The 24725-nt window shown below is 40.8% G+C and overlaps 1 protein-coding gene across 1 annotated transcript in view; it reads left to right on the top strand.

Annotated features, from left to right (window-relative positions):
* The window catches only part of myo7ba (myosin VIIBa), a 222945-nt gene that overhangs the window by 186126 nt on the left and 12094 nt on the right, over positions 1-24725 (top strand). The window contains exons 7-38 of the mRNA XM_033621914.2: positions 1277-1398; positions 1508-1650; positions 1739-1852; positions 2016-2169; positions 2271-2347; positions 2421-2540; positions 4338-4477; positions 4600-4810; positions 4888-5023; positions 5107-5276; positions 5859-5999; positions 6089-6247; positions 6891-6983; positions 7297-7391; positions 7489-7573; positions 7665-7883; positions 9164-9373; positions 9449-9661; positions 9759-9926; positions 10013-10306; positions 10393-10553; positions 11000-11126; positions 11225-11344; positions 15168-15341; positions 15507-15734; positions 15821-15988; positions 16410-16527; positions 20356-20482; positions 20579-20745; positions 21420-21601; positions 21689-21801; positions 21900-22054. Coding sequence (XP_033477805.2) covers positions 1277-1398; positions 1508-1650; positions 1739-1852; positions 2016-2169; positions 2271-2347; positions 2421-2540; positions 4338-4477; positions 4600-4810; positions 4888-5023; positions 5107-5276; positions 5859-5999; positions 6089-6247; positions 6891-6983; positions 7297-7391; positions 7489-7573; positions 7665-7883; positions 9164-9373; positions 9449-9661; positions 9759-9926; positions 10013-10306; positions 10393-10553; positions 11000-11126; positions 11225-11344; positions 15168-15341; positions 15507-15734; positions 15821-15988; positions 16410-16527; positions 20356-20482; positions 20579-20745; positions 21420-21601; positions 21689-21801; positions 21900-22054 — 4904 coding nt within the window. The remainder of the gene's footprint in view (positions 1-1276; positions 1399-1507; positions 1651-1738; positions 1853-2015; positions 2170-2270; positions 2348-2420; positions 2541-4337; positions 4478-4599; positions 4811-4887; positions 5024-5106; positions 5277-5858; positions 6000-6088; positions 6248-6890; positions 6984-7296; positions 7392-7488; positions 7574-7664; positions 7884-9163; positions 9374-9448; positions 9662-9758; positions 9927-10012; positions 10307-10392; positions 10554-10999; positions 11127-11224; positions 11345-15167; positions 15342-15506; positions 15735-15820; positions 15989-16409; positions 16528-20355; positions 20483-20578; positions 20746-21419; positions 21602-21688; positions 21802-21899; positions 22055-24725) is intronic.

Below are 24725 nucleotides of genomic sequence, written 5' to 3'. Positions count from 1 at the left end.
GACAAATAAATAAATGCTAAAAAAAGTGTTAAAATAAATGTGGAAACAAATAGATAAAGTTGATAATTAAAAAGAAGATAAATTGATTAATTGAATAAATGTATGTGTCAGTATGTTAATAAGGTAGGAACTTCTAACCTCTGCATTTATTTAGGCATTATTTCTTTCCAATCCATCCATTTTTTAAATTTTGTACCTATTAATTGTTGTATTTACTTATTTACGCCCTTAGTAAACTGAATGTCTGTGTTTTGGACAAAACTAGACATTCTGAAATGTCAGCTTGGGTATTAGCTGACTTTGTATGGATCAAACATTTAATTGATTATTAGAAAAAATAATTGACAAATTACCAAATAATTGAAATACTCATTATAGCTCTACAGCCTTGTCACAGGTTACCATAAAAAAGATACAGAAGACAAATGAATGATATCAAGGAAAAAATATCATTTAAAGCTTAGAGAAAAACCTGGAGGTGCTGTTTTAATAATGATGACAAACTGAGAAACTACAAGTCCTTGAGTTTTATAAAAACTTCAAAGATACGGAAAGCTGATTTTTCAAGGGCACTGTGTGAATGTGGGGTTTACAGTATTCTACTTTTTCAGAGGGTTAGATAAATGTGTAGGTAGCTTTTGACTTAATAGTTCATGAATGATGAGGAGGCAGTGAATAATGAAATGACTGAATAAAATGATAATGAAACAAATGGTGCTGTGATGTGGGCCGTTTAGGGACCTCGGGAAAAACGGTGATGTGCACAGAAACTACATCACCATTATCCACAGTAAGAGGAAATATAGACTGAACTAGATGTTTACAGCTGTTTTTAGAGAAGATTTTCGTGTCTATTCAAGAAGCCAAGTTTGAGTTTATCATTTTGAGAATATGAAACTTAATAGCTAGTTTACTCTCTCTCAAGAAACTCTTCTTCTTTTCATATTTAAAACAATTTTGTGTGTGCATAAGTGGGCATTCATGCTCAATTGTTTCTGTAATCTGCATAGAAATAGAATCAACAGTTATTAACATACAGCTTAGGTTATTATTATAGATTGTGGGGAAAAAAACAGGACCTAAAACTGATCCTTGTGGAACCCCTTTTTTAATGTTGAGAAGTTTTAAACCACATTTCCACGGGTTTAAAGCAGAGGTTTAGGTGAGAAACAGTCAAAAACATTTGTAAGGCAGAAAAGAATTTAAATAATGAATAATAAAGGAAGAATGTATTTTTCCATGCCACACAACTGACATTGTTGAATCTTTCTGTCAGTGGAGAGTCAGGAGCAGGGAAAACTGAGAGCACCAAGCTTATGCTGCAGTTCCTGGCTGCAGTGAGCGGCCAGCACTCGTGGATCGAGCAGCAGATTCTTGAAGCAAACCCCATCTTGGAGGGTATGAGCCAAACACCGACATCAAGTTATAGGATAGTCTTCATAATCAGCTGAATCCCCCTCTTTTTTAACCTAATCCACTTTGGTATGCATCGCTGTTTTCTTCTCAGCTTTTGGTAATGCCAAAACCATTCGTAATGATAACTCCAGTCGTTTCGGGAAGTACATTGACATCAACTTCACCAAGGGCGGGGCCATCGAAGGGGCCCGCATTGAGCAGTACCTGCTGGAGAAGTCCCGAGTTTGTCGCCAGGTGGGTGGACTGGTTAGCTGACAGAGCAGCAACATGATGTACAAGTCAGATTTTCTTGTGGTAAAAGAACGTGTGCTTTCATGTGCAGGCGCCTGAGGAAAGAAACTACCACATCTTTTACTACATGCTGATGGGGATGCCCGCTGAGCAGAAGAAGATTCTTTCCCTTGGGACTGCTGCTGAGTACAACTATCTGACCATGGTACTGAAATAACTTGGTGAAATGTTAATAAAATGCTGTCATTACGGATACTCCATCATCTTTAGATAGATGGTATAGATGTTGGGATGGCTGGGGCTCAGACGTAGAGCAGGTCGTCCACTAATTGGAAGATAATTCTTTCACATTTAAATTTAATCGCCAGGGTAACTGCACCAGCTGTGAAGGACGTGATGATGTGAAGGAATACGCCCACTTCCGCTCCGCTCTGAAGATCCTCATGTTCACAGAGAATGACTCCTGGGAAATCTCCAAACTGCTCGCTGCTATCCTTCACCTCGGGAATGTGGACTTTGAAGGTAAGGAGGACAGCACTGTACAATTACACTCATGTACTTTAGATATATATAAATAACTGCATCTTTTGAGCCATTAAAGTTTATTTTCTTGCATATTTCAGGCACCATAGTAAATAACCTGGAGGGCTGTGACATCCTCGCATCATCTCATTTCAACATGGCCAGCCAACTCTTGGAGGTATGTGTGCTTTTCTCTAAAAAAGCAAATAAAAGAAGCTGAGATGGTCTGACTGTTTGTCCCATCACCTCAGGTGGATCTCAAAGCACTGGAGAGGAGTCTGACTCAGCGTTCCTTTATGACAGCCAGAGAGAGCGTTACCAAACCTCTGACCTCTGTCCAGGCTGTGGACGGCAGGGACGCCTTCGTCAAGGTAACAGCAGTCTTGAAGTGGTTTCATAAGGGGAAAATGTAGTTGATGTAGCTGATGTTAATTTATACTAAACCTATCAATGGATGGACGAAAAAGCTAATCAGGCAAGAAAGTGAAACCTGATGTACTGTGGATGTTTTAGGACTTTTCAAACTCTACATAAAGCATGATAACCTCTTGAGGACGACTGGTCTAGCTGTTCTGTTCTCAAATTTGTGATGTCATAGGATATAAAGTCTGGAGCTGCTCCACAGAAAATGAATGGTGAAAGACGTTATAGATCAAACTGAGAGCAGCCAGGGGAATGTTCTCTATGTATGAGTACATTGTCTTCGTGATAAATGAAAATGCTACAATAGGATGAAGCTCATTTAAACCAAACATTCTGTGGGTCCACAAAATCAGACTCCCATTTATTGTCCATGAAGCAACTCCAGGCTTTATACCCAATGACATCACAAGGTTGAGACTCACTTCTCTAGTTTCTGGCTTTGAAAGAGAGTAGCTCATGTTCACACATATTAATTGAACTTTTTGGGCCATGGAAAAAACATAATGGAATTGTTGATTCAGGTGGTGTTTTCAATGGATATCAATGTTTGAAGTATACTCATATGTTGACTTAACGTTTATTTTTGTTAACATGCTAACATTTAGCATGTAAGGAAACATACTAATGTCAGTATGTTGGTATAATACTAGTTAATATAGGCCAAGGAAACTAAAAAGAAAGTATGGTCATAACAACAGTTCTATTGGAGTCAATAGGACAGACACTGCAAATCACTCTTTAATCCGTCATATCTTTGTTGTTCCAACTTTGATTGAATTATGGCTCATCCCAGCCCCTGCTGGACAGAGCCATGATCTGTCTGGAGACCAATAACAAGGAAAAATAATGCACATATTTAGAGAAAAAAAACATCAGTATGTATCACGTAACATGTGTTTTGTAATCTGGTGGAAGGATTTTTCAGTCGAAGGTGGAATAACAAAGATATGATGCGTTAAAGTGTGGTTTGCTGTGTCCGCCCCATTGACTTCAATAGAACTGGGACCAAAGTCTGGCTCCTCGAACGCTAACCTTTCCTTCCTTAAAGAATCCTTGATATCGCCTATCTACAACATGTTAATTCTACCAGCACAATTTAACACCCAACATTTTATCATGTTAACATGCTTAGGTTACATGCTAAAGCCAGTATGTTGGTATGATCCTAGTTAATACAGCTACAGTATGTTAACTTTACCGGCGCAGTTTAACGTTTAGCATTTTATCATGTCACCATGCTAAGGGTACATGCTAATGTATTTTGTCATGATTTGCTATCTTCACATTAGCTCAAAGTAACATTACAGCATAGCACGGCTAACAGAAATGCAGCTATTTGTTTCTGACATGTTGGACGTGTGGAAACTTTGAACTGCAGCTGGCAGTAGATGAAAGGTATTTCGGATTTATCTTTGAGGCAACCATTCTTTAATATGCTCCCCTTTATTGACTCCAAGGTTGGCAACCTCTTTTAACGGGAGACCAGGCCAAGACAGCAGCTTAACCCCTGACAACAACAAAACAACACAAGATCTGGCAACAAATAAATCATCCCTGATTGAAACTAAAATAAGAAAACTAAAACTAGGCTAAGACCAGATGCAGATAACAATGCAGTCATTTATCATAGCATTGATGTAATACCTTGAGTGTCTGTGTCAAAACCTCTGACATTCAGGTCTTTAGTGTTGTCTTGTGTAATGCTGTGCATAATCAGTAAGCTGTCCTCTGTGTCATTTGTCCAGGCTATTTATGGAAGACTTTTCCTTTGGGTTGTGGACAAAGTCAACACTGCCGTCTACAAACCAGCTGAGGACTCCAAAGATGTCCGGCAGTCGATTGGCTTGCTCGACATCTTTGGCTTTGAGAACTTCAACAAGAACAGGTTTGCGTTTATAACCGCTGTCATTACATTAGAGCTATAATGATGATTTTGTTAGAAACATAGAACACATTGTAACGTTGACTAAAATCCATCTTTCTGTTGCATTTGATGACTTGTTGCAGCTTTGAGCAGCTGTGCATCAACTATGCCAACGAGCAGTTGCAGCAGTTCTTCGTCAGACATGTTTTCAAGCTGGAGCAGGAGGAGTACGCCCGTGAAAACATTGTTTGGAAGCACATTGAATACAAAGACAACCAGGGCACCTTGGACATATTGGCCATCAAACCTCTGAACATGTTGGCACTTATTGATGAGGAGAGCAACTTCCCCAAGGTTTGTATCCTACTTGTATGTCGAAAAAGTACAATGGAACAAAAAAAAGGAGGTTTTAACTCTCTTCTGTTGTTCAGGGCACAGACACCACCCTGCTCCAAAAAATGAATCAGGTCCATGGCAAAGGGGACATCTATATTCCCCCCAAGAACAACTACGAGACGCAGTTTGGAATCAGGCATTTTGCTGGAGAGGTCTACTACGATTCAAAAGGTACTTTTAAAGCTTTCAAAATTAACAACCCATTCTTGTGCAAATCCTGAGTGATGTTCTCACTGTGTCTGTCTCGTTTTGAGGTTTCCTCGAGAAAAACCGTGATGCCCTCAGCTCAGATCTGATTCAGCTGGTGGAGACCTCCACCAATAAACTCCTCAAGAAGGCGTTTCATGATGTGCTGTCCTCCAATACGATCAAGAGCATCGCCAACCCCAGGATGATCATCACTACCGCCAGCAACAGCCTCAGGGTCAGTGCAGCCTTTAGCTTCAGCATGAGACAGATTAAAGAACAATATATAAGATTAAGGGGGATATATTGGCATTTAGTGACGAGGACTACAGATAGCAACCAGCCGAAGCTTCTCCTGGTGAGAAATCCTCAAATGTTCATTGTTCAGGAGGATTTCCACGACAGATGAATTATCCTCCTCTCCAAACACACAGACCTACTGATTTAAACCGGTAGAAACACTGAATAAAGAAGTTTCACATTAAAATAATGTGTGTTTCCAACAATGTTTGGTACATTGCAGATGGGCACCTACTAATGTGTGCTCACCTTATTTCTGGTCCAGATGTTCAGGAGGTTATTACCGGGAGCCTAATTATCCACAGAGGTCTCCTCCTCTCCAGAACAAACAGACCAAGTGATTTAAATTGGTAAAAACTAAGAAAAAAGGCTGTTTTGTATTAAAAAAAAAGGATTTATTATTAATTATAATATTGCATTTCTGCCATTATATCCCCCTAAATCTTACACACTGGACCTTTGGAATAACATTATTGTATGTTACGACTTACACGATGTGACATTGGTTTGTGTCTGACAGCAAGCGAATGATAACAAGAAGCGCATGCCAACTCTGACTGGCCAGTTCCGCCAGTCTCTGGATTCTCTGATGAAAACACTGACTGTGTGCCAGCCCTACTTCATACGCTGCATTAAACCCAATGACTTCAAGAAGCCCATGGTGAGGAGAGAAGCTGCGTTCGCTAAGCCAAAAATAAAACTTATTTTCATCTGTACCGAAAATGAATGAAACAATTTGGTGTGCCTCAGCTGTTTGACAGAGACCTGTGCATGCGTCAGCTCCGCTACTCCGGTATGATGGAGACCATCAGGATCCGCAAAGCAGGATATCCTGTGCGCTACACATTCGAGGAGTTTCTGAATCGCTACCGCGTCCTCCTGAAAACGTCCATCTGTGATCCCAAAATAGTAAGTTGGAGGTTTTAGCGTGATCATTCTGATCATGACATTGTCACACCTTTTCTCATTTTCTCTTGCTGTGTTTATTATGGAGGATGAAAAATAACAATAAATAAACAAAAGAAGTGTATAAATAAATAAATAAATACAGGAATGAATAAATAAATAACTACTGAAATAAATAAACTAATTAAATGAATAAATAAATGTTGAAATAAATAAATAAGTGGATAAATAAAGACACAAATGCAGAGGTGAGGTCCTCCTTCCTCATTAATTAATTAATAAATGTATGCTGTACAAAAATGTATAAGTAAATTTAGGATATTAATTTATTCATGTCTTGTTTAATTAACTTTTATTTATTTTTTTATGATTTGTCTATTTATGTATTTATTTCAGCATTTATTTATCATTTTATTTATATATTCCTGTATTTTTTTAAAACATTTATTTGTTTCCGTGTTTAATGTTTTTCATTTATTTATTTATTTATTTATATTACAGATTTATTTTTATTCCTGTATCTATCTATCTATTTATTTATTTAGTTAATTAGTTAGTTATACATTTATTTATTTATTTATACATTTATTTTTTATTGATACTTAAGTCATACTTTGATTTTATGACGATTATTTTGCTCTGACAGGAAAGTAAAGAGAAATGCTGTGAAAGCATCTGTGAGTCTCTGCTCACCGGAGAGGGCGACTGGAAGACTGGCAAGACGAAGATCTTCCTCAAGGTGCTGCCTTACATTTGATGTACAGTCTGTTGTTAGGGCTGGATATGTGTGAAGGCATACAATGGACAAACTAATTTAAATGTTATCAGCAACTGAATACTTAACTACGAAATTCAACCACTGCTGAAGCAGGCTAAAATTCCAGTGCCACTGAATTTGTACTATTTAAATAATTTACTTTGAAAATCAGTTATCTGAAATTGTGTTTGGTACCTTTTTTTCCCGCTTGTTTATGTTTATGTTATTTAGAAAAGGACAGCGCACATTAATGAACATGATCACTTAAGTCACTTAATCTACGGTTTCCTCACAGGACTTCCATGACACCATGCTCGAACTGGAGCGAATGAAAGAACTAAACAAGAAGGCACTTATGATCCAGAAAGTCCTGAGAGGCTACAAATACAGGTATGAGACAAAAGCTGTAAAATTAACTGCTTGGCTTTTTATTTATTATATTTTTGCTTGTGTGACTTCATGTCTGTGTGATTCTTGCCCTCTGAAGGAGACACTACCTGAGGCAAAGGGCCGCCGCTCTTGTCATTCAGAAACACTGGAGAGGACACAAAGGCAGAAAGCTGTACAAAGTGGTGAGTCGCTGTTCAACATATCAGGATTCATCAAAGTGAAAATACAGGCCTGATGTGCAATAAATCCCCTTTAACTGTGTTCTTGTTGTAGGTCCAGCTTGGCTTTGCGAGGCTGCAGGCGCAGGTTCGATCTCGCCAGCTTCACGTCCAGTATAAGAGGAAGCGGGAGGCAGCCATCGTGGTGCAGGCCCGAACCAGAGGGTACCTGGCCAAGAAGGAATGGAAGCGCAAGAGAGATGCTGTAATCCTCCTGCAGGCGCATACCAGGGGTGTGCTGGCACGAAAGAGGGTCAAAAAGATTAAGACAGATGTAAGTTCAACTTAAAGGACTACGAAGAGCCTTCTCTGGGTGACAGTTGCGTAAGAAGGTTAAAGTCCCTGCTGGTTTTATCTCGGACAGTCGACGTTGCCAACCTTTTTTGTGTGACGTGTATAGATGAATTCAATAACCCTTTCATCGACACTGCCCATCATGTTCCAGATGTCCATTACTTTCAACTCTATCTATTTTGGGGTATTTTAGCTCGCAAGTTCACCTGTTTACCTGTTAATTTTAGGTCATTATTTCAACTGTCATCAATTACTGTTAACTATTACACGTTTATCCTATCATGCCAAACTATCTAAACCATTTATACACTAATTTTAGCTAAACTTGCTCCTCCATTAATGTCAACCATTTTTCCGTTACTTTTAGCTAATTGTGCAACCATTTACTTTAGCTCGCTATTTCATCTGTTTATCTGTGAATTTTAGGTCATTATTCAAGCTGTCATTCATTGCTGTTAACTACATATTTATCCATTACTTTTAGCTTTTTACTTTTAGCTAATTATTGTGACTCCCCTGCTAGCTTGCTAACAAATGCACTGTGATGTGTACTGTGAAATTAGCTATAGGAGGCAAACTGGTTATTGTGATGACAAATGCACAAAATTCCCATATGACAATTTGAAGATATAGCTGCAAGCGCTGATGCCAGGTTTTAAGCCAGCATGGACCATTTAAAGTTGAAATCTCTGAAGGATCTTGTCCTACGACAATTTTCGACACCTGTATCAAAGATAACTAACAGGGTTTATGACAATTGGACAGATGGTAATTAATTTATCACCACATCTGATCTGGACCACGCTTCTCATTTTGGTGTCATGCCTCAGTAGCTTAATTAATAATATCCATCAAGTTCGGTGATGTTTGGACAAATTGCACACAAGCATTTGCGCACAACTTCTAATCATTGGTGAAAATTCCACGTCTACAAAGTACCATCTCATAAAAATGTGGGTATATTTAAAAATCAAATCATAATTTCTACTTTTTTATATTATTTGAGCTGTTCCATAATCTTTCCACATTCCCCTATGGTTAGGAATTACTGTGATAGAGGACAGTTTGTTAGGAGCTCATGCTTCAGTAACCAATGCCAAGGTGTCTATAAGCAAAGCAGCCCCAATCTGCGCAAATGCTACCACTCTAACCAGCAGCAGAAACATAATTCTACAGTTTAAGGGTCATTATTTATTTAATAGTAATTACTTTGCAGACAATTCTCTGTTCCTGATTTTCTTTTGTGTCGTGTTCTGTCAGATGTACCTCTCTGCTAAAGAGAAAGAAGAAGAGCAGCGCGCCATTTTGGAGAGACAGAAACGCTTGGAGGAAGTGCTGAGGCGGAAGAAAGAGATGGAGGACAAAGCTCAGATGGAGTCCATCACAGAAGACGAGATGGTGGACAGCATCTTTGACTTCCTGCCCGTTGTGGTTGGAGGGCGGGAGGGGCAAGCACCTGTGGGATTCGAGGTTCGGTAACTGGAAGCTGTGCACATTTTGTGTCCCTTTTAGAGTCCGTCTGTACACGTCTGTATCTGTTTTCAGAAACTTGAGGAGAGAAAGACAGTCATCGAGGAGATAGACATCGACGATATCCCAATGGAGGATGATCTTCCCAAAGAAGACTACGATGACCTGGATGAGTACTCCTTCTCCAAGTTTGCCTCCATGTACTTCCAGGGTGCGGCCACCCACACCCACATCCGTCAGAGGCTTCGGCAGCCGCTGCTGTACCACGAAGATGAAGGAGACGTCCTGGTGCTTCTCTTAGACCACTTTAATTCATCATTTCAGTTGTTCTTATGTGAGGAATATATCTGTTTGTTTCATTAACTTACCTTTCTGTGATCACCAGGCTTCACTGACAGTGTGGTGGATCATCCTGAGGTTCATGGGAGACCTCCCCGAGCCAAAGAACCAGCAGGTTCGGGCTAAGGGAACCCCCACACAGGAACGCTTTATGCCACAGGAGCTGATCTACAGAAAGGACAGACGTCTCAGCCACATGGTTGGCCTGGATCAGGTAAATATCCTTACAAAGCTAGGACTTTTGTTGTTGATTAACATTAGTTTGTCATAGATTTTAAAATATAATTTCTGGCTTTTTAGAGGGTGCTGAGGAGTAAAAAAGAAAGGAAGCCTTCCACAATACCCGAGGAGCCAACACAAAACAAAAGGGGCTCTATTTTCACAGACCTCCTGACAAGAAACAGGAAGGCTTCTGCTGTGCCCACTGAGACAAACCCGAAGGTTTACACTGTGCCAGAAGGGGCCCCGCAAGGCAGAAAGGGATCCATGTTCACTGACCTACTGTCCAGAAACAGAAAAGCATCGACCATTCAAGAAAACGGAATACCAAGATCCGTTTCAAACTTCAGGAAACCCTCCATCATCATGGAGGAGGTAAAAAAAATATTTGTTGCTGTGAGCTTCTCATTCTCAACCATTTTTTAAATGTATTGAAGGAAATGCCATGTGTTTTGTTGCAGTCCGAGGATCTGACTGAAGTGTCCAAGCCTCCCACCCTGCAGACTGTGAAGGAGGACACTGAAGTCATGATCGGAGAAGGACCCACCCTGGAGCGGCCACTGACATCTCTCGAAAAACTCCACATTATTGTGGGATATGCCATTGTCAGACGTGACCTCAGGTAACAGAAGCTCCATTTCAATATCACACTTTCACACCTGCCCTGTTTGGTTTGGTTCAATCGAACTCAAGTTGGTTTGCCCCCTAAGTGCGGTTCGTTTGGGCAGGTGTGAACACAGCAGTCACACTCAGGTGCGCACCAAAACAACCGGACTGAGATCTTCTTGAAGAGGTGGTCACGGTACGGTTACAGACGAACTCTGGTGCGGTTCGTTTGTGGTGAGAACGTGTTCCGACCTTGATCTGAACCAACTGCAGTCACGTGACACATTGTTTGGGTTAAACATGAGCATGTTACAGTTATTTTCTGAGCCTAAAAATATTGTGATACAATTTGCAGGACATATCACCCAGCCCTAGTATCTACCTCATACAACCCTATTTTAAAAACTCATAACTATCCTTTAAATTCTCTACTAATGCAGTATTTATGTGTTGTTTGTCCAGGGATGAGATTTACTGTCAGATCTGCAAGCAGCTTCAGGATAACAACAATCGAAACAGCTACTTCCGTGGCTGGATCCTGCTGTCCCTCTGTCTGGGCGTCTTCCCTCCTAGTGATCGCTTCTTCAGAGTAAGTACAAACACTTATGTTGGCTGCTCCACTCTGATTACCGGTGTGCCGCATGCTGTGATGTTTTGCTCATCTCCTCCTCTCTCTTGTCTTGGCAGTACCTTCAAAGTTTCATCCGTTTCGCTCCAGGAGGCTACGCTGCCTACTGTGCTGACAGGCTGCGGCGCACAGTGACAAATGGAGTGCGAGGGGAGCCTCCAGCCTGGCTAGAGCTGCAGGTACTGAGATGAATTAGATAGATAGATACTTTATTGTCCCCGAAGGGAAATTTGTCTTGGACTCCATGAGCTGAGACAAGCTGCCGCCATTGTTAAAATTACAGAAAGGAGAAGACAGGTAAAGTTGCACATTTGCACAACAAAATAACAACAGAGTTGCATATTTGCACAACAAATACATAAATAAACAAAGTTGCACGTATGCACAACAATAAATAAATACAATACTACCTATACTGCTCATTCACACAGCAATAAATACCCATATTACACATTCCCACATGTTCCCAAACAAATACAGTAAGGGGATAGACCACAGCAACAACATATATTGCACATCTCAAACTGTTACCTTATTTAATATTCTAATAGAGGTAGGGACAAATGAATATTTAAATCTGTATCATTTGCCAGATGGTAACAGTACATATTCTGAGTTGAGGATGTGAGCGGGATCGGATCGGAATTAATGGTTTCATGTGCATTGTGCCTGTAGAATTTGATAAACAGATAGTTAAAAGGTGATTATTGCATTCTACAATTGTAAAAATGTGTAGCCGAAACATGTTTCATCAACCAAAATGTGTGTCGTACATCTACGACCTGGTACCTTTACTCTAGATTTAGCCAAACTTCAGTAGTGGTTGCTGCCTCTAGCTATTGGATTACAATTACAAAAAAAAGAAGTCTTGAAGGAAAATAGAGGATTTAATAATGTGTGGACAGATTCATTTGCTTTTTCTGACCAACGCTGTAAAGTTAAAGTACTAAATAATTATAAATAGCCCACTGCAGAGTGGCCACCTTGAAGTAAATCATGTTAATGAATGCTCATTTAGACCTGTTCATAATGTTGATGGACTAATTTACACAATTACAATTTAATTTTTATAGGCTGTTACCTTTATTCAAATATGTTTTGTGGCTTCTGTTGACCTAAATTATATATATATATGTATATATATATATATATACATATATATATATATATACAGTACAGGCCAAAAGTTTGGACACACCTTCTCATTCAATGCGTTTTCTTTATTTTCATGACTATTTACATTGTAGATTCTCACTGAAGGCATCAAAACTATGAATGAACACATGTGGAGTTATGTACTTAACAAAAAAAGGTGAAATAACTGAAAACATGTTTTATATTCTAGTTTCTTCAAAATAGCCACCCTTTGCTCTGATTACTGCTTTGCACACTCTTGGCATTCTCTCAATGAGCTTCAAGAGGTAGTCACCTGAAATGGTTTTCCAACAGTCTTGAAGGAGTTCCCAGAGGTGTTTAGCACTTGTTGGCCCCTTTGCCTTCACTCTGCGGTCCAGCTCACCCCAAACCATCTCAACTGGGTTCAGGTCCGGTGACTGTGGAGGCCAGGTCATCTGCCGCAGCACTCCATCACTCTCCTTCTTGGTCAAATAGCCCTTACACAGCCTGGAGGTGTGTTTGGGGTCATTGTCCTGTTGAAAAATAAATGATCGTCCAACTAAACGCAAACCGGATGGGATGGCATGTCGCTGCAGGATGCTGTGGTAGCCATGCTGGTTCAGTGTGCCTTCAATTTTGAATAAATCCCCAACAGTGTCACCAGCAAAACACCCCCACACCATCACACCTCCTCCTCCATGCTTCACAGTGGGAACCAGGCATGTGGAATCCATCCGTTCACCTTTTCTGCGTCTCACAAAGACACGGCGGTTGGAACCAAAGATCTCAAATTTGGACTCATCAGACCAAAGCACAGATTTCCACTGGTCTAATGTCCATTCCTTGTGTTTCTTGGCCCAAACAAATCTCTTCTGCTTGTTGCCTCTCCTTAGCAGTGGTTTCCTAGCAGCTATTTGACCATGAAGGCCTGATTCGCGCAGTCTCCTCTTAACAGTTGTTCTAGAGATGGGTCTGCTGCTAGAACTCTGTGTGGCATTCATCTGGTCTCTGATCTGAGCTGCTGTTAACTTGCGATTTCTGAGGCTGGTGACTCGGATGAACTTATCCTCAGAAGCAGAGGTGACTCTTGGTCTTCCTTTCCTGGGTCGGTCCTCATGTGTGCCAGTTTGGTTGTAGCGCTTGATGGTTTTTGCGACTCCACTTGGGGACACATTTAAAGTTTTTGCAATTTTCCGGACCGACTGACCTTCATTTCTTAAAGTAATGATGGCCACTCGTTTTTCTTTAGTTAGCTGATTGGTTCTTGCCATAATATGAATTTTAACAGTTGTCCAATAGGGCTGTCGGCTGTGTATTAACCTGACTTCTGCACAACACAACTGATGGTCCCAACCCCATTGATAAAGCAAGAAATTCCACTAATTAACCCTGATAAGGCACACCTGTGAAGTGGAAACCATTTCAGGTGACTACCTCTTGAAGCTCATGGAGAGAATGCCAAGAGTGTGCAAAGCAGTAATCAGAGCAAAGGGTGGCTATTTTGAAGAAACTAGAATATAAAACATGTTTTCAGTTATTTCACCTTTTTTTGTTAAGTACATAACTCCACATGTGTTCATTCATAGTTTTGATGCCTTCAGTGAGAATCTACAATGTAAATAGTCATGAAAATAAAGAAAACGCATTGAATGAGAAGGTGTGTCCAAACTTTTGGCCTGTACTGTATATATGTATGTATTTATGTATTTATTTATTTATTCTTTTTAAGATATTTTTTGGGGCATTTTTAGGCTTTAATGGATAGGACAGACAAGTGTGAAGGGAGGAGAGAGAGAGGGAGTGACATGCAGCAAAGGGCCACAGGGTGGAGTCGAACCCAAGCCACTGCGGCAACAGCCTTGTACATGGGGCGCCTGTTCTATCCACTAAGCCAGAGACGCCCCGACCTAAATTATATTTTGGTGGCAGATAAAGGGACAGTTCACCCTAAAATCCTCTTATCTGTAGTGCTATTCATCAGTCGAGATTTTTTTTGGTGTGAGTTGCAGAATGTTGGAGGTATCAGCCGTAGAGATGTCTGCCCTCTCTCCAGTATAATGGAACAAGATGGCACTCAGCTTGTGGTGCTCAATGCTCCAAAAAATACATTCAAAAAACTCAACAGTAATGTCTCTTTACAGGAATCATGACCCAGTGCTCAAGATAATCCACAGACCTTGTTCTGAGTAGTTGTTTTTGCAGATACAAAGAATAATGTGGGCTAACAGCAGTTAAACAGCACGACTTAAGACCTTCTTTCCTCGTGATCCTTTTTAAAACAGTGTGCACCCTATGAAGTTTTCTTAAACTATTTTACATTGTGAAAAAGGGATGTGTATCAAAGGTGGCAGTGACTGTCGTAGATGTGGGATCCAGTTTGACCATTACTTCGTAAATCTGTTCTTTTGTAGGTGAAGTGAGAAGGTCTTTTTTCCATTATGTGTATTTCATGAACTATATTATGCCATTTTTCTACTGCAGGGGGGTCAGAGAGCAGCCAGTGTCTCGTGATGGTTTTCTTATCAGCCGATTTGAAAACACTGAATAAGTATTTGTCAAAATGTCCAGGTTGAAAGTCAGCTTTTCCTAAAATAAAAGTATTAAATAGGGAATGTTTTTAGCAGTTATATGTGTGAACGATTTTCTGTCTGCACCCACCAACTATGTCACTGCGCAGAAGGAAGCATGCATCTACTGCTAGCTCACCTAGCACCACTGAGCTAGCTAACGTTACAGCTCAGCAGAGGAGAATGCCATTAATGTTAACATCTCACACTGTCATGTGCACGAGCCTTTCGTCCATGTGTAGATTCACGCTTTCCTCTGTGCTTCTGCCTCAGAGGAAAAATATGTATCTCTGATTCTTTTTCTTCTGTACTGTGACAGGCTACCAAGACAAAAAAGCCCATGATTGTGTCGGTGAAGCTGATGGACGGACGCTCCATTAACCTGCCTGTCGACTCTGCATCGACCTCCAAAGAGATCTGCCAACTCGTCTCGAACAAAATCAAACTCAAAGACACTTTTGGCTTCTCTGTCTACGTCGCCTTGTACGAAAAGGTACGCGGTTACATCCACTCTTTGTACATGTATGTTCCTGTAGTACAGTAAGTGATCAATCATTATATATGTGTGTGTATAATTTTTTTCTACACGAATGTATTCCCAAAAATGTTTTTAGAATATCTAGATATCCATAACTTCACATGTTGAAATGTCCTGAAGGTGTGGGCTCTGGGGAGCGGCCGGGAGCACGTGATGGACGCCATCTCCCAGTGCGAGCAGGAGGTAAAGAGGAGAGGAGGGCAGGAACAACACGCTCCTTGGCGTCTCTTCTTCCGCAAGGAGGTCTTCACCCCCTGGCACGACTGCAATGAGGATAAGATCAGCACAGACCTCATCTACAGACAGATCATCCACGGTCTGAAGTTTGGAGAGTACCAGAGTGAGAAGGTGGGCTCATATTTGGCTCATATTTGTCCTGTCATATTCGCAGATATAAACGTGACATTTTTTTCCCCCACACCTCACGTGTACAGGAGGATGATCTTGTTCAGCTGGCTGCAAAACATTTATACATCCAGCACGGCCCAGACTGCAGTCCAGAAAATGTGAAGGAAGCTGTTCAGGAGTGCATCAACAGCTCTCTGTTGGAGGCGAAATCAGAGGCTACATGGGTGCAGATGGTCAGCACTGATCACGCTGAGGTCAGTCACAGGGGTCCATGTCATTGGTTCGACAGCCCATTGGTTCGACTGTCCGTGGTGCTGAACAGCTCGTGGCGGGTGTATGGTGCGCCGCGACTGGCTTGAGGCGGAGCAGGCTCACAGTTTATGTGTTTGTCACTTTCTTTTTCATTTTAACCCACACCATGATCTTTTCCTGACCCTAGCAAAGTGGTTTTTGTGCCTAAACCTAACCAGACCTTAACCACAGGGCATCATGATGATTTCGGAACAGACTTTGGAACAGTGAGTTTAATATGGTCGGAACAATGGGATGTCGAACCAATGGGATGTCGAACCAATGGGCAGTTCCCAGTCACAGCACGTACCAGAAGGTGCAGCGTAAACAGAACTGGGCAGAGTAAATTTAAAGTTTCTGTCTGTTTTCCTCAAACCACACCAGGGTTCGTTTCTGAGTTCAAAACAGAAGGCAGATTCAGTGAGGGCAGAGATGGTCGACTACGCCCGAGAGAAGTGGCCCATGTTCTTCTCGAGGTTCTTTGAAGTTGTCAAAATGTCAGGTAGGCATCTGTCGGCATAGACTGGCTTGCCTCTATGTTCGACAAATCAAAATAATTACATGAAATTTAAATTCATTAAGCAACTCTAATTACAATGTCATGATAATATGTATGCTTTTTATGTGATCTTACTATATAATGACAAAAACTCTGTGTGTCTTTTCCACGTTTTTCTCCTCACTGACTTGGTCAATCCATGTGAAATTTGGCACAGTGGTAGAGGATCATGGGAGGATGCCAATGAAGCAATATTACATCAATTGGCCAAAGGGGGGTGCTATAGCAACCGATTGAAATTGCAAACTTTGAATGGGCATATCTCATGCTCCGTATGTCGTAGAGACATGAAACTTTGCACAGAGATGCCTCTCCTCACGAGGAACAAATTTGCCTCAAGAACCCATAACTTCCAGTTTTATAGATTTTCCGCCATTTTGAATTTTTTGAAAAACACTTCAAATGGATCTCTTCCTAGGAAGTTTGACCGATCTGCATGAAACTGGGTGAACATAATCTAGGGACCAATATCTAAAGTTCCCTCTTGGCAAAAGTTGGAAAACTTACTAAAACTGAGCTTCTATAAGGCAATGAATATTGCAGAGGGCGTGGCTCATCACATAAAGTTGTATAACATCTCAAGGGTTTCACCCATCACCACGCAACTTTGTAGGCATATGACCACACATAATCTGAGGGGACCCCTCCATTATTGACCCCATCAAACAAAATGGGGGCGCTAGAGAGCTCATTTCTTATCTAGACCTAACCGCTATATCGATTTTTACTAAACTTGGTAGATATGTAGAACAGGACGCCTCAAGGTGACTGGAGAAATTTAACTCTAATTGGCAACTGGGTGGCGCTATAACAACAGAAAAATGCTTAAAAATGGCTAAAATGCGACTGATCGCTGTGGCTCCCCCTGTGGACCAATGTTGTTGTTTTTTTGTTTTTTTTCAAATTTTTGGTATGACTAAGTCATGGTATGGTATGCTGTACTCAGTGGGTATGGACTAGTTAATATTAATCTTGAAAACAAATAACTTGAAAAGATAAAATGATTGAAGTTATCATGCACTCTACAGAGAGTGCTGCTCCCCTAAAAAGTTTGAAAATAAAATCAAGGACATTTAATTCGTATCATAGATTCACTTTTTGTAATTTGTTTTGGCTGATCGGTGTATATCTTCCTTTTAAATTGTATTTGTTTTGGTTTAAAAAAAAAACATTGAATTTGACTTTAGAAATAGTCCAAGAATCCAGATCCCATCATTAGAAAACTACTAAATAAATTTATAGTTTCTTTTGTTAATTCCTACTTTTTTATTCATTTCTTTAGATGGAATGGACAATGAATGAGCTATATCGGTCATTAAAAAAACATACATAGTGGATTTAGAGCAATCAGTGTTTCTGCTAAAGACTTGCATCCAACTCTTGCATCAGAAAATTCTGCATTATTTTCCTTCCTCAAATGTTAAATATTAGAAGTTTGCAGTAACAGCACAGAATCTTCTCTATTTGTGATGGCAAATTAGCTCTGAAGTAATTAAAAACCAGTTCAGGTCTTTTAGAAGAAATGCCACATACAGCAGCTTAAAAATATTGTTTCATGGCAGAACAAAACACGTCCAGTACAACAGTATAACAATACATTTCTACACTTTCCACAGGAACACAGAGACAAACACTTTTAATGATCAACAGTGAAGCAATTAGCTGCTGCTGTGTTTTGTATCTATGTCAGGCTGGAATATACAAAGCTATTTATAGATACCACTGGGGTTAAGACTCGAGCAAAGTAGTTGATTAGGAGTGAATAAGTGGGCCAGGAAGAACATGTCTTCCTTCAGTTTTACTGTTGCTGAGCTTGTGAACACCCAGTTTACAAAACGATGCATCTGAGCTGTCTCGTAACACTGGGTATTTTCCTCTACAGATCAAATTTTCAGTGAAATCTATCTTGTTCCTGGTTGTAATTTCATAACTGACAACATGTCAGCAGGATAGAAGTAACTGTACAGAGTAGGATTCATCAATAGAATCATCGGAGGTGGACAATTTTGCTAATCAAGTGTTTAATTGTTGTTGTTAATATGCCGATCACTCCTTGTGTCTAGCTTCTCCAGCATGAGGATTTCCTACTTTTTTTTTTTTTTTTTTTTTAAATGATTGTAAGTTGAATATCTGTGTTTCAGACGGTTTGGACAAAACAACCAATTTCATTCAATCAGTCAATCAATTTTATTTATAAAGCCCAATATCACAAATCACAATTTGCCTCACAGGGCTTTACAGCATAAAACATCCCTCTGTCCTTATGACCCTCACAGTGGATAAGGAAAAACTCCCCAAAAAAACCCCTTTAACGGGGAAAAAATGGTAGAAACCTCAGGAAGAGCAACTGAGGAGGGATCCCTCTTCCAGGACGGACAGATGAGCAATAGATGTTGTACAGAACAGATCAACGTGATAAATTAACAGTAATCCGTATGACACAATGAGACAGAAGGGAAGACAGAGACAGAGACAGAGAGAGATGCAGGAGAGACGCTAATGATAATAGCTACAATAACATTAATTTAAGTAAATTATGGTACAATATGTTGAAAGTATATATTAATATATGATAGTATATGTATGGGACAATAATTATGTGTATAATAACAGTAGAAGTATGACTAATGATAACAGCAGCAGCAGGAGGCATCTGGCAGGACCACGGCAGCAGCACAACCACACACGTCAAACTATCCAGGCACTGCTGCGATATGAGTTAACCTGAGAGACAGTGGAGCACAAAGGCTCCGAAGAAGAAGCCGAGTTAGTGACATGCAGTAATAGGACATGAGTGTTAGCAAGTGAAGAAGAACCAACCTTTCAGAAACTAAGGAGAGAGAGAGAAGGAGAGAAGGTGCTTGGTGTGTTATAGGAGGTCCCCCGGCAGACTGGGCCTATGTCAGCCTAACTAGGGGCTGGTTCAAGTCAAGATTGAGCCAGCCCTAACTATAAGAGCCAGCCCTAACTATAAGCTTTATCAAAAAGGAAAGTCTTAAGTCTAGTCTTAAATGTGGAGACGGTGTCTGCCTCCCGGACCGTAACAGGAAGATGATTCCACAGGAGAGGAGCCTGATAGCTGAAGGCTCTGGCTCCTGATCTACTTTTGGAGACTTTAGGGATCATGAATAACCCTTTGAAGACGTCACTTTAATGTCTAGCGTCTGTCATGGGCATTCTAAGTTTTTTTATGACATTTTATTGTCTAAAGAACGATAACTATAACGATAATGAAGTGAGGGTTCACAAGCACGCCAAGCACAAGCTGCACTCTCCAGCTGTGTTGACAGCTTGAAAAAACTGGTGACGTGTACTGCTGTACGTTGTGCAGGGAAACAAAAAGAAAACTGTGGGCTATTCAAAATCACTTTTCATCTCTGTTACTTATAATAACAGAAAACTAATAACAAACACATTTAATAACATATTTGTTTTTTCAGGTAGTGGTGCATTTTTTTAACCGTAATAGTGAGTCTTTCTGCGATATCATCTCCCATCAGTGTTTATATTGTTCATTGAAATGCTCTGAAAGTGATCAAGAAATAACTGGTGAACGTAATTGTTAGTTGCAGACCTAAAATGAAAGTCCTCATATCTGTGGGTTGCTACAGGGCCTTGACTGCTTCACACATTAATCCTGCACTCAGGCTCTTTTCTTCAGGGTGGCTGAAATGATTTAGAAAAAAATGCAACACTTAACTGCTTTACAGTATATATCTCAAAATTCCCCTCATATCCCTCATGAGTCATGATTTATTGGTTCTTTTTAAGGTCCTCCACTGCCAAAGAACAAGTTCATTGTGGCCATAAACTGGACTGGCATCACTTTCCTGGACGAGCGAGAGAAGAGGCTGCTGGAGCTCTCCTTCCCTGAAGTCACCGGAGTCAACACCGTCAGGTGGGGAGAGTCAGAGGAGGAAGCAGTGAGGTGTGTGCCAGTTTACAGTGAGGAAGAGTTAGTGAAACAGTGTGGTGTTACTTTGTTATGACCCAGGGACAGTAAAGCGTCTGGCCAGGTGGTGACCCTGCTGACACTGAAAGGAGACTTCACTCTGAGTGGAAGCACAGCTGAGGACATGGCAGAGCTGATCACAATGTTCCTCAGTGGACTGACAGAGAGATCTCAGTATGCTGTGACGCTGAAGGAAGCCGACAGCGAAGGTCAGAGGACTGATTTTCATTTTTCTTATATTTTCTTTTTTAAGGTCATATGACAAAATGACTTAAGTATGAATAAATAAATAAATGTATGAATAAATAAATAAAGAAATTAATTTGCAAATAAATTAATAAATAAATGCTTAATTAAATTTTAAAAAAAGCATAAAAAAGCAAATGTAATAATGTAAAAAAAAAAATACAGGAATAAATAAATAAATACGGGAATAAATGAATAAAGAAATGCTTAAATAAATACATAGACAAATAAATGCATAAGTTAATAGATAAGCAAATAAATGTATAATAAATACAGAAATGAATGAATAAATAAATAAAAAGAATAAATAAATTGTGAAAGTAATGGATAAAGGCATAAATGATAAATAAAAGTTGATAATTAGAAATAAAAATAAAATCCTAAATTTATTTCTACATTTTGTACATTACATTTATTTATTTCTGTGTCTGTATGTAAATGAACTTGGAGGTCCTCACTGCTACATTTGTTTCTTTATTTTTGTATTTATTTACTTCTGTGTTTATTTATTCACTTTTTTATCTATTTTTATCTGTTTTTATTAATACATGTATTTATTTATTCATACCTATGTAATTTTTCACATATCTCTGCAAATTGCCAACTGATATCTGAGTTGATTTCCATTCCTCCACAGATGACCCCACACTCCTGAACTTTAAGAAAGGAGAGCTCATTATAATAATCAAAGATGACGAGTTTTCTCAGCAGGGTGGATGGATAAAGGGCCAAAACGAGAGCACAAGAAAAACAGGAGCCGTCCCCATGGAGGCCATCTTAATCCTGCCAACACTCAGCAAACCCACCAATGAGGTCATGGTATGGAAGTTTCGATGACACATCCTCCTCAGATGAGTTATTGTGCTCGGCATCTGTGGAGCATTAAATTTGTTTTCTTTATTTCAGAGGCTCCTCAACTTGTCTCCTAACCAGAGGAAGAACATCATACCCAAAGAAACAGGAACTCTACAGAGATTAGCTCTTGCCACACTGAAAGAATTCTCCATTGAGTATTTCAGGTATCTGAATTTTGTTTTCACCAGCTGATTAGCAGGATAAAGCTCACTGGAACAGTGCTAACAGCAGGAATACCCATCTTGTTCCCTTGATCCAACAGGCAGCCCACTAAGGATGTGAACCGTCAGGTGATGTCCAGGAATGCTGCTCCTGAAAGACTGTGGGCGAACTCAAGAGAGCCAATCAGACAGCCCCTCCTCAAGAAGCTGGTGGGCAATCCAGAGGTCAGCCACAAAGCCTGTCTGGCCTTCACTGATATCCTTGACACACAAGGGTTACGTTAAAAAAAAGTAAATGGTCTGCACTTGTAAAGGGCTCTTCTAGTCTTCTGATCAATCAAAGTGCTTTAACACTACATGTCACATTCACCCATTCACACACAGGCCAAGGCTTCCACACAAGGTGCCACCTGCCACTCAGTCAGTAACCACTCCCTCGCACTCACGCACTGATAGAACAGACATTGGGAACAATTTGGGATCCAGTATCTTGCCCAAGGATACTTCAACCATGGGCTGGAGGAGTCAAGGATCAAACTACAGATCTTCCGATTAGTGAGCTACAGTGAGCCTCGGAGCCACAGCCGCTGTAGCATTTCTTTGAGTAAAAATGCAGGCATGTCATCAAGTGGGTTAATAAATGATGTTTTGTTGAGTTTGGCTCAACTGACTGTGCCTTCCAGCATCCCATAACAACCTTCCTCTTTGCCTGCACATAATACTCAACACAGCCTTCCACACTGTTTGGCTAATATGAGTCTTTGAGGCACATGCTACTTGTGCTAGCAAAGGGCTAACCTGGTTACAAGGTGAATCTGCAAACTCATGTTTTATTTGTTCTGGCAGATGCGCCTGGTCCCCCTCCCATCCGATCCCATCAATATGGGGCGGGACTGCCAACTTACGGAGCTGTTGTGCTTTACACAAAATTAGGGTGACCATATTTTGATTTCCAAAAAAGAGGACACTCGGCCGGCCACGACATAGCCTACTTAAATGATACTTGCAGCTTACTCAAAGATGCCTTATCATTTTAATATATTTAAAATTTATATGTATGGATAGAAAATTCAGTTATATTACAAAATAATATCGCTCAAAGACAGAAATTCAGATAGGCCCCAATAAGGACACATACACACACTAGAGTGTGGCAATCCGAGCCCGACGGTACCCGACAGGTCGCGCCGGGGTTGGTCAAAAACGTAGCTATAAATTGTATTCGGGCTCGGGTCGGATTCGGTCAGCTTTCAGTGAAAATGTAGTGTGAAAATAAATAAAATCCTATTGTCTGTCCTGTTTATTGCTTGGGGACTGTTATTTACGTGACAACACCTGAACAGAACACACACAGACACACTGGCTGTTTGTTTCTACCTCTCTCCTCGCTGGAAGTCTCGGACCTCCAGCCGCCCGCCTCCGCCTTGATTAAACGCTGAAAATAAAATAAAAGAGGGAGACAAGTTTTTCCTATTTTATCTTATTTTGTTTTATTTCTCCCTCTCCTCTCGCTGGAAGCGTCGGACCTCCCGCCTCCCGCTCCCGTCTCAAACACGGAGGTCTCCCTCTCTGCAGCAGAGAACCCACGGCGCACGCCCGGCCTGTTAAATAGCCTGTAACAATAACAACTGTGTGACACAAACTCAGTGCTTTTTTCATTAAATAATATCGGGCTCGGTTCGCGTTCGGGCAGAAATATGCAGCCCGTGCCGCACTCTAACACACACACACAAACACACAGAAAACCGGACATTATCATAAGTTTATAAAAACCCCCGGACGCCCAGACGGGACGTGAAAAGTGGACATGTCCGGGCAAAAGAGGACGTTTGGTCAGCCTAGTGAAGACGTCATTTTTGGTATGCACATCCTCATGCCAGGGACATTACAGTAAGCACAAAGCTGGCGTCATGTCCCAATGGTAGGAGGCCCTGGGGCAGACCCAGAACATGCTGGAGGGATTACATATCTCATCTGGCCTAGGAACGCCTCGGGTCCCCCAGGAGAAGCTGGAAAGCGTTGCTGGGGAGAGGGACGTCTGGAATACTTAACTCAGTCTGTTGCCCCCGCATCCCAGCTTCGGATAAGTGTTTGAGATTGGATGGATGGATAAACCTAACTTAGTAAAGAGGTGCGCCATTGAGGCATTTTCGAAAACATCCAATATGGCTGCAGCTGATGTGGAACTATCTGCTAAAGTGCTTACAGACATAATGATGCTTCACCATCACAGCTGATCTCTGCACGCTGTAGGCTGTCCGTTGCTCAGCACTGCGTCACTTGTTCCTTTGCTCCGATTGGTTGTAGGTCTATCTTGAGTCCAAAGGCATTTGGGTCTATGGCCGTTGATCAAAAATGAAATGAACAGTAAGATTCCAGATTAACTCCCATTTGGAAGTTGCCAATATAACCAGCATCACCAAACACATTAGCCAATGACTACGTTTACATTGCCATGCACACATCAAAAACATAGTTCAGTCAAGAACACTTTTGTCAAAGAAAACTTTATTTCCATTTGTAGTATTATATTTGGCGGTATAGCTCTGTTCTGGGGTCTCTCTGCCTTTCCTCGGGCCTACGCAGAAAGCCTCTTCCATGGGCCTACGTGGAAAGCATAAGGCAGAGAGTGCACGCCTGTCTGCCCTTCCACGTGCAAATGAGGAAAGCCTTAGGCAGAGAGGCAAACCTCCCTGCCCTTCCATGCGCCTACATGGAAAGCCTGAGGCAGGGAGAGCAGCAGCAAATAACCCCCTGGGAACAGAACAGAGCAGCATCAACACCAAACAGAAATGACATTGATAAGTCAGACACAGCATGAAAAGGAGGAGCTGGGGTGGAGGAAGGTTGCAAAGCAGCTTGCAGAGGAAGCAGCAACAGTAGGCAGGCCAGTTTAAATAGGGCACCCTGGATGAGATTCGCCAATT

This window comes from Epinephelus lanceolatus, chromosome 6 (assembly GCF_041903045.1).
Source record: "Epinephelus lanceolatus isolate andai-2023 chromosome 6, ASM4190304v1, whole genome shotgun sequence".
Lineage (NCBI taxonomy): Eukaryota > Metazoa > Chordata > Actinopteri > Perciformes > Serranidae > Epinephelus > Epinephelus lanceolatus.
The sequence above is the reverse complement of the archived record's forward strand: the minus strand, read 5'-3'. Positions and strand labels throughout refer to the sequence as shown.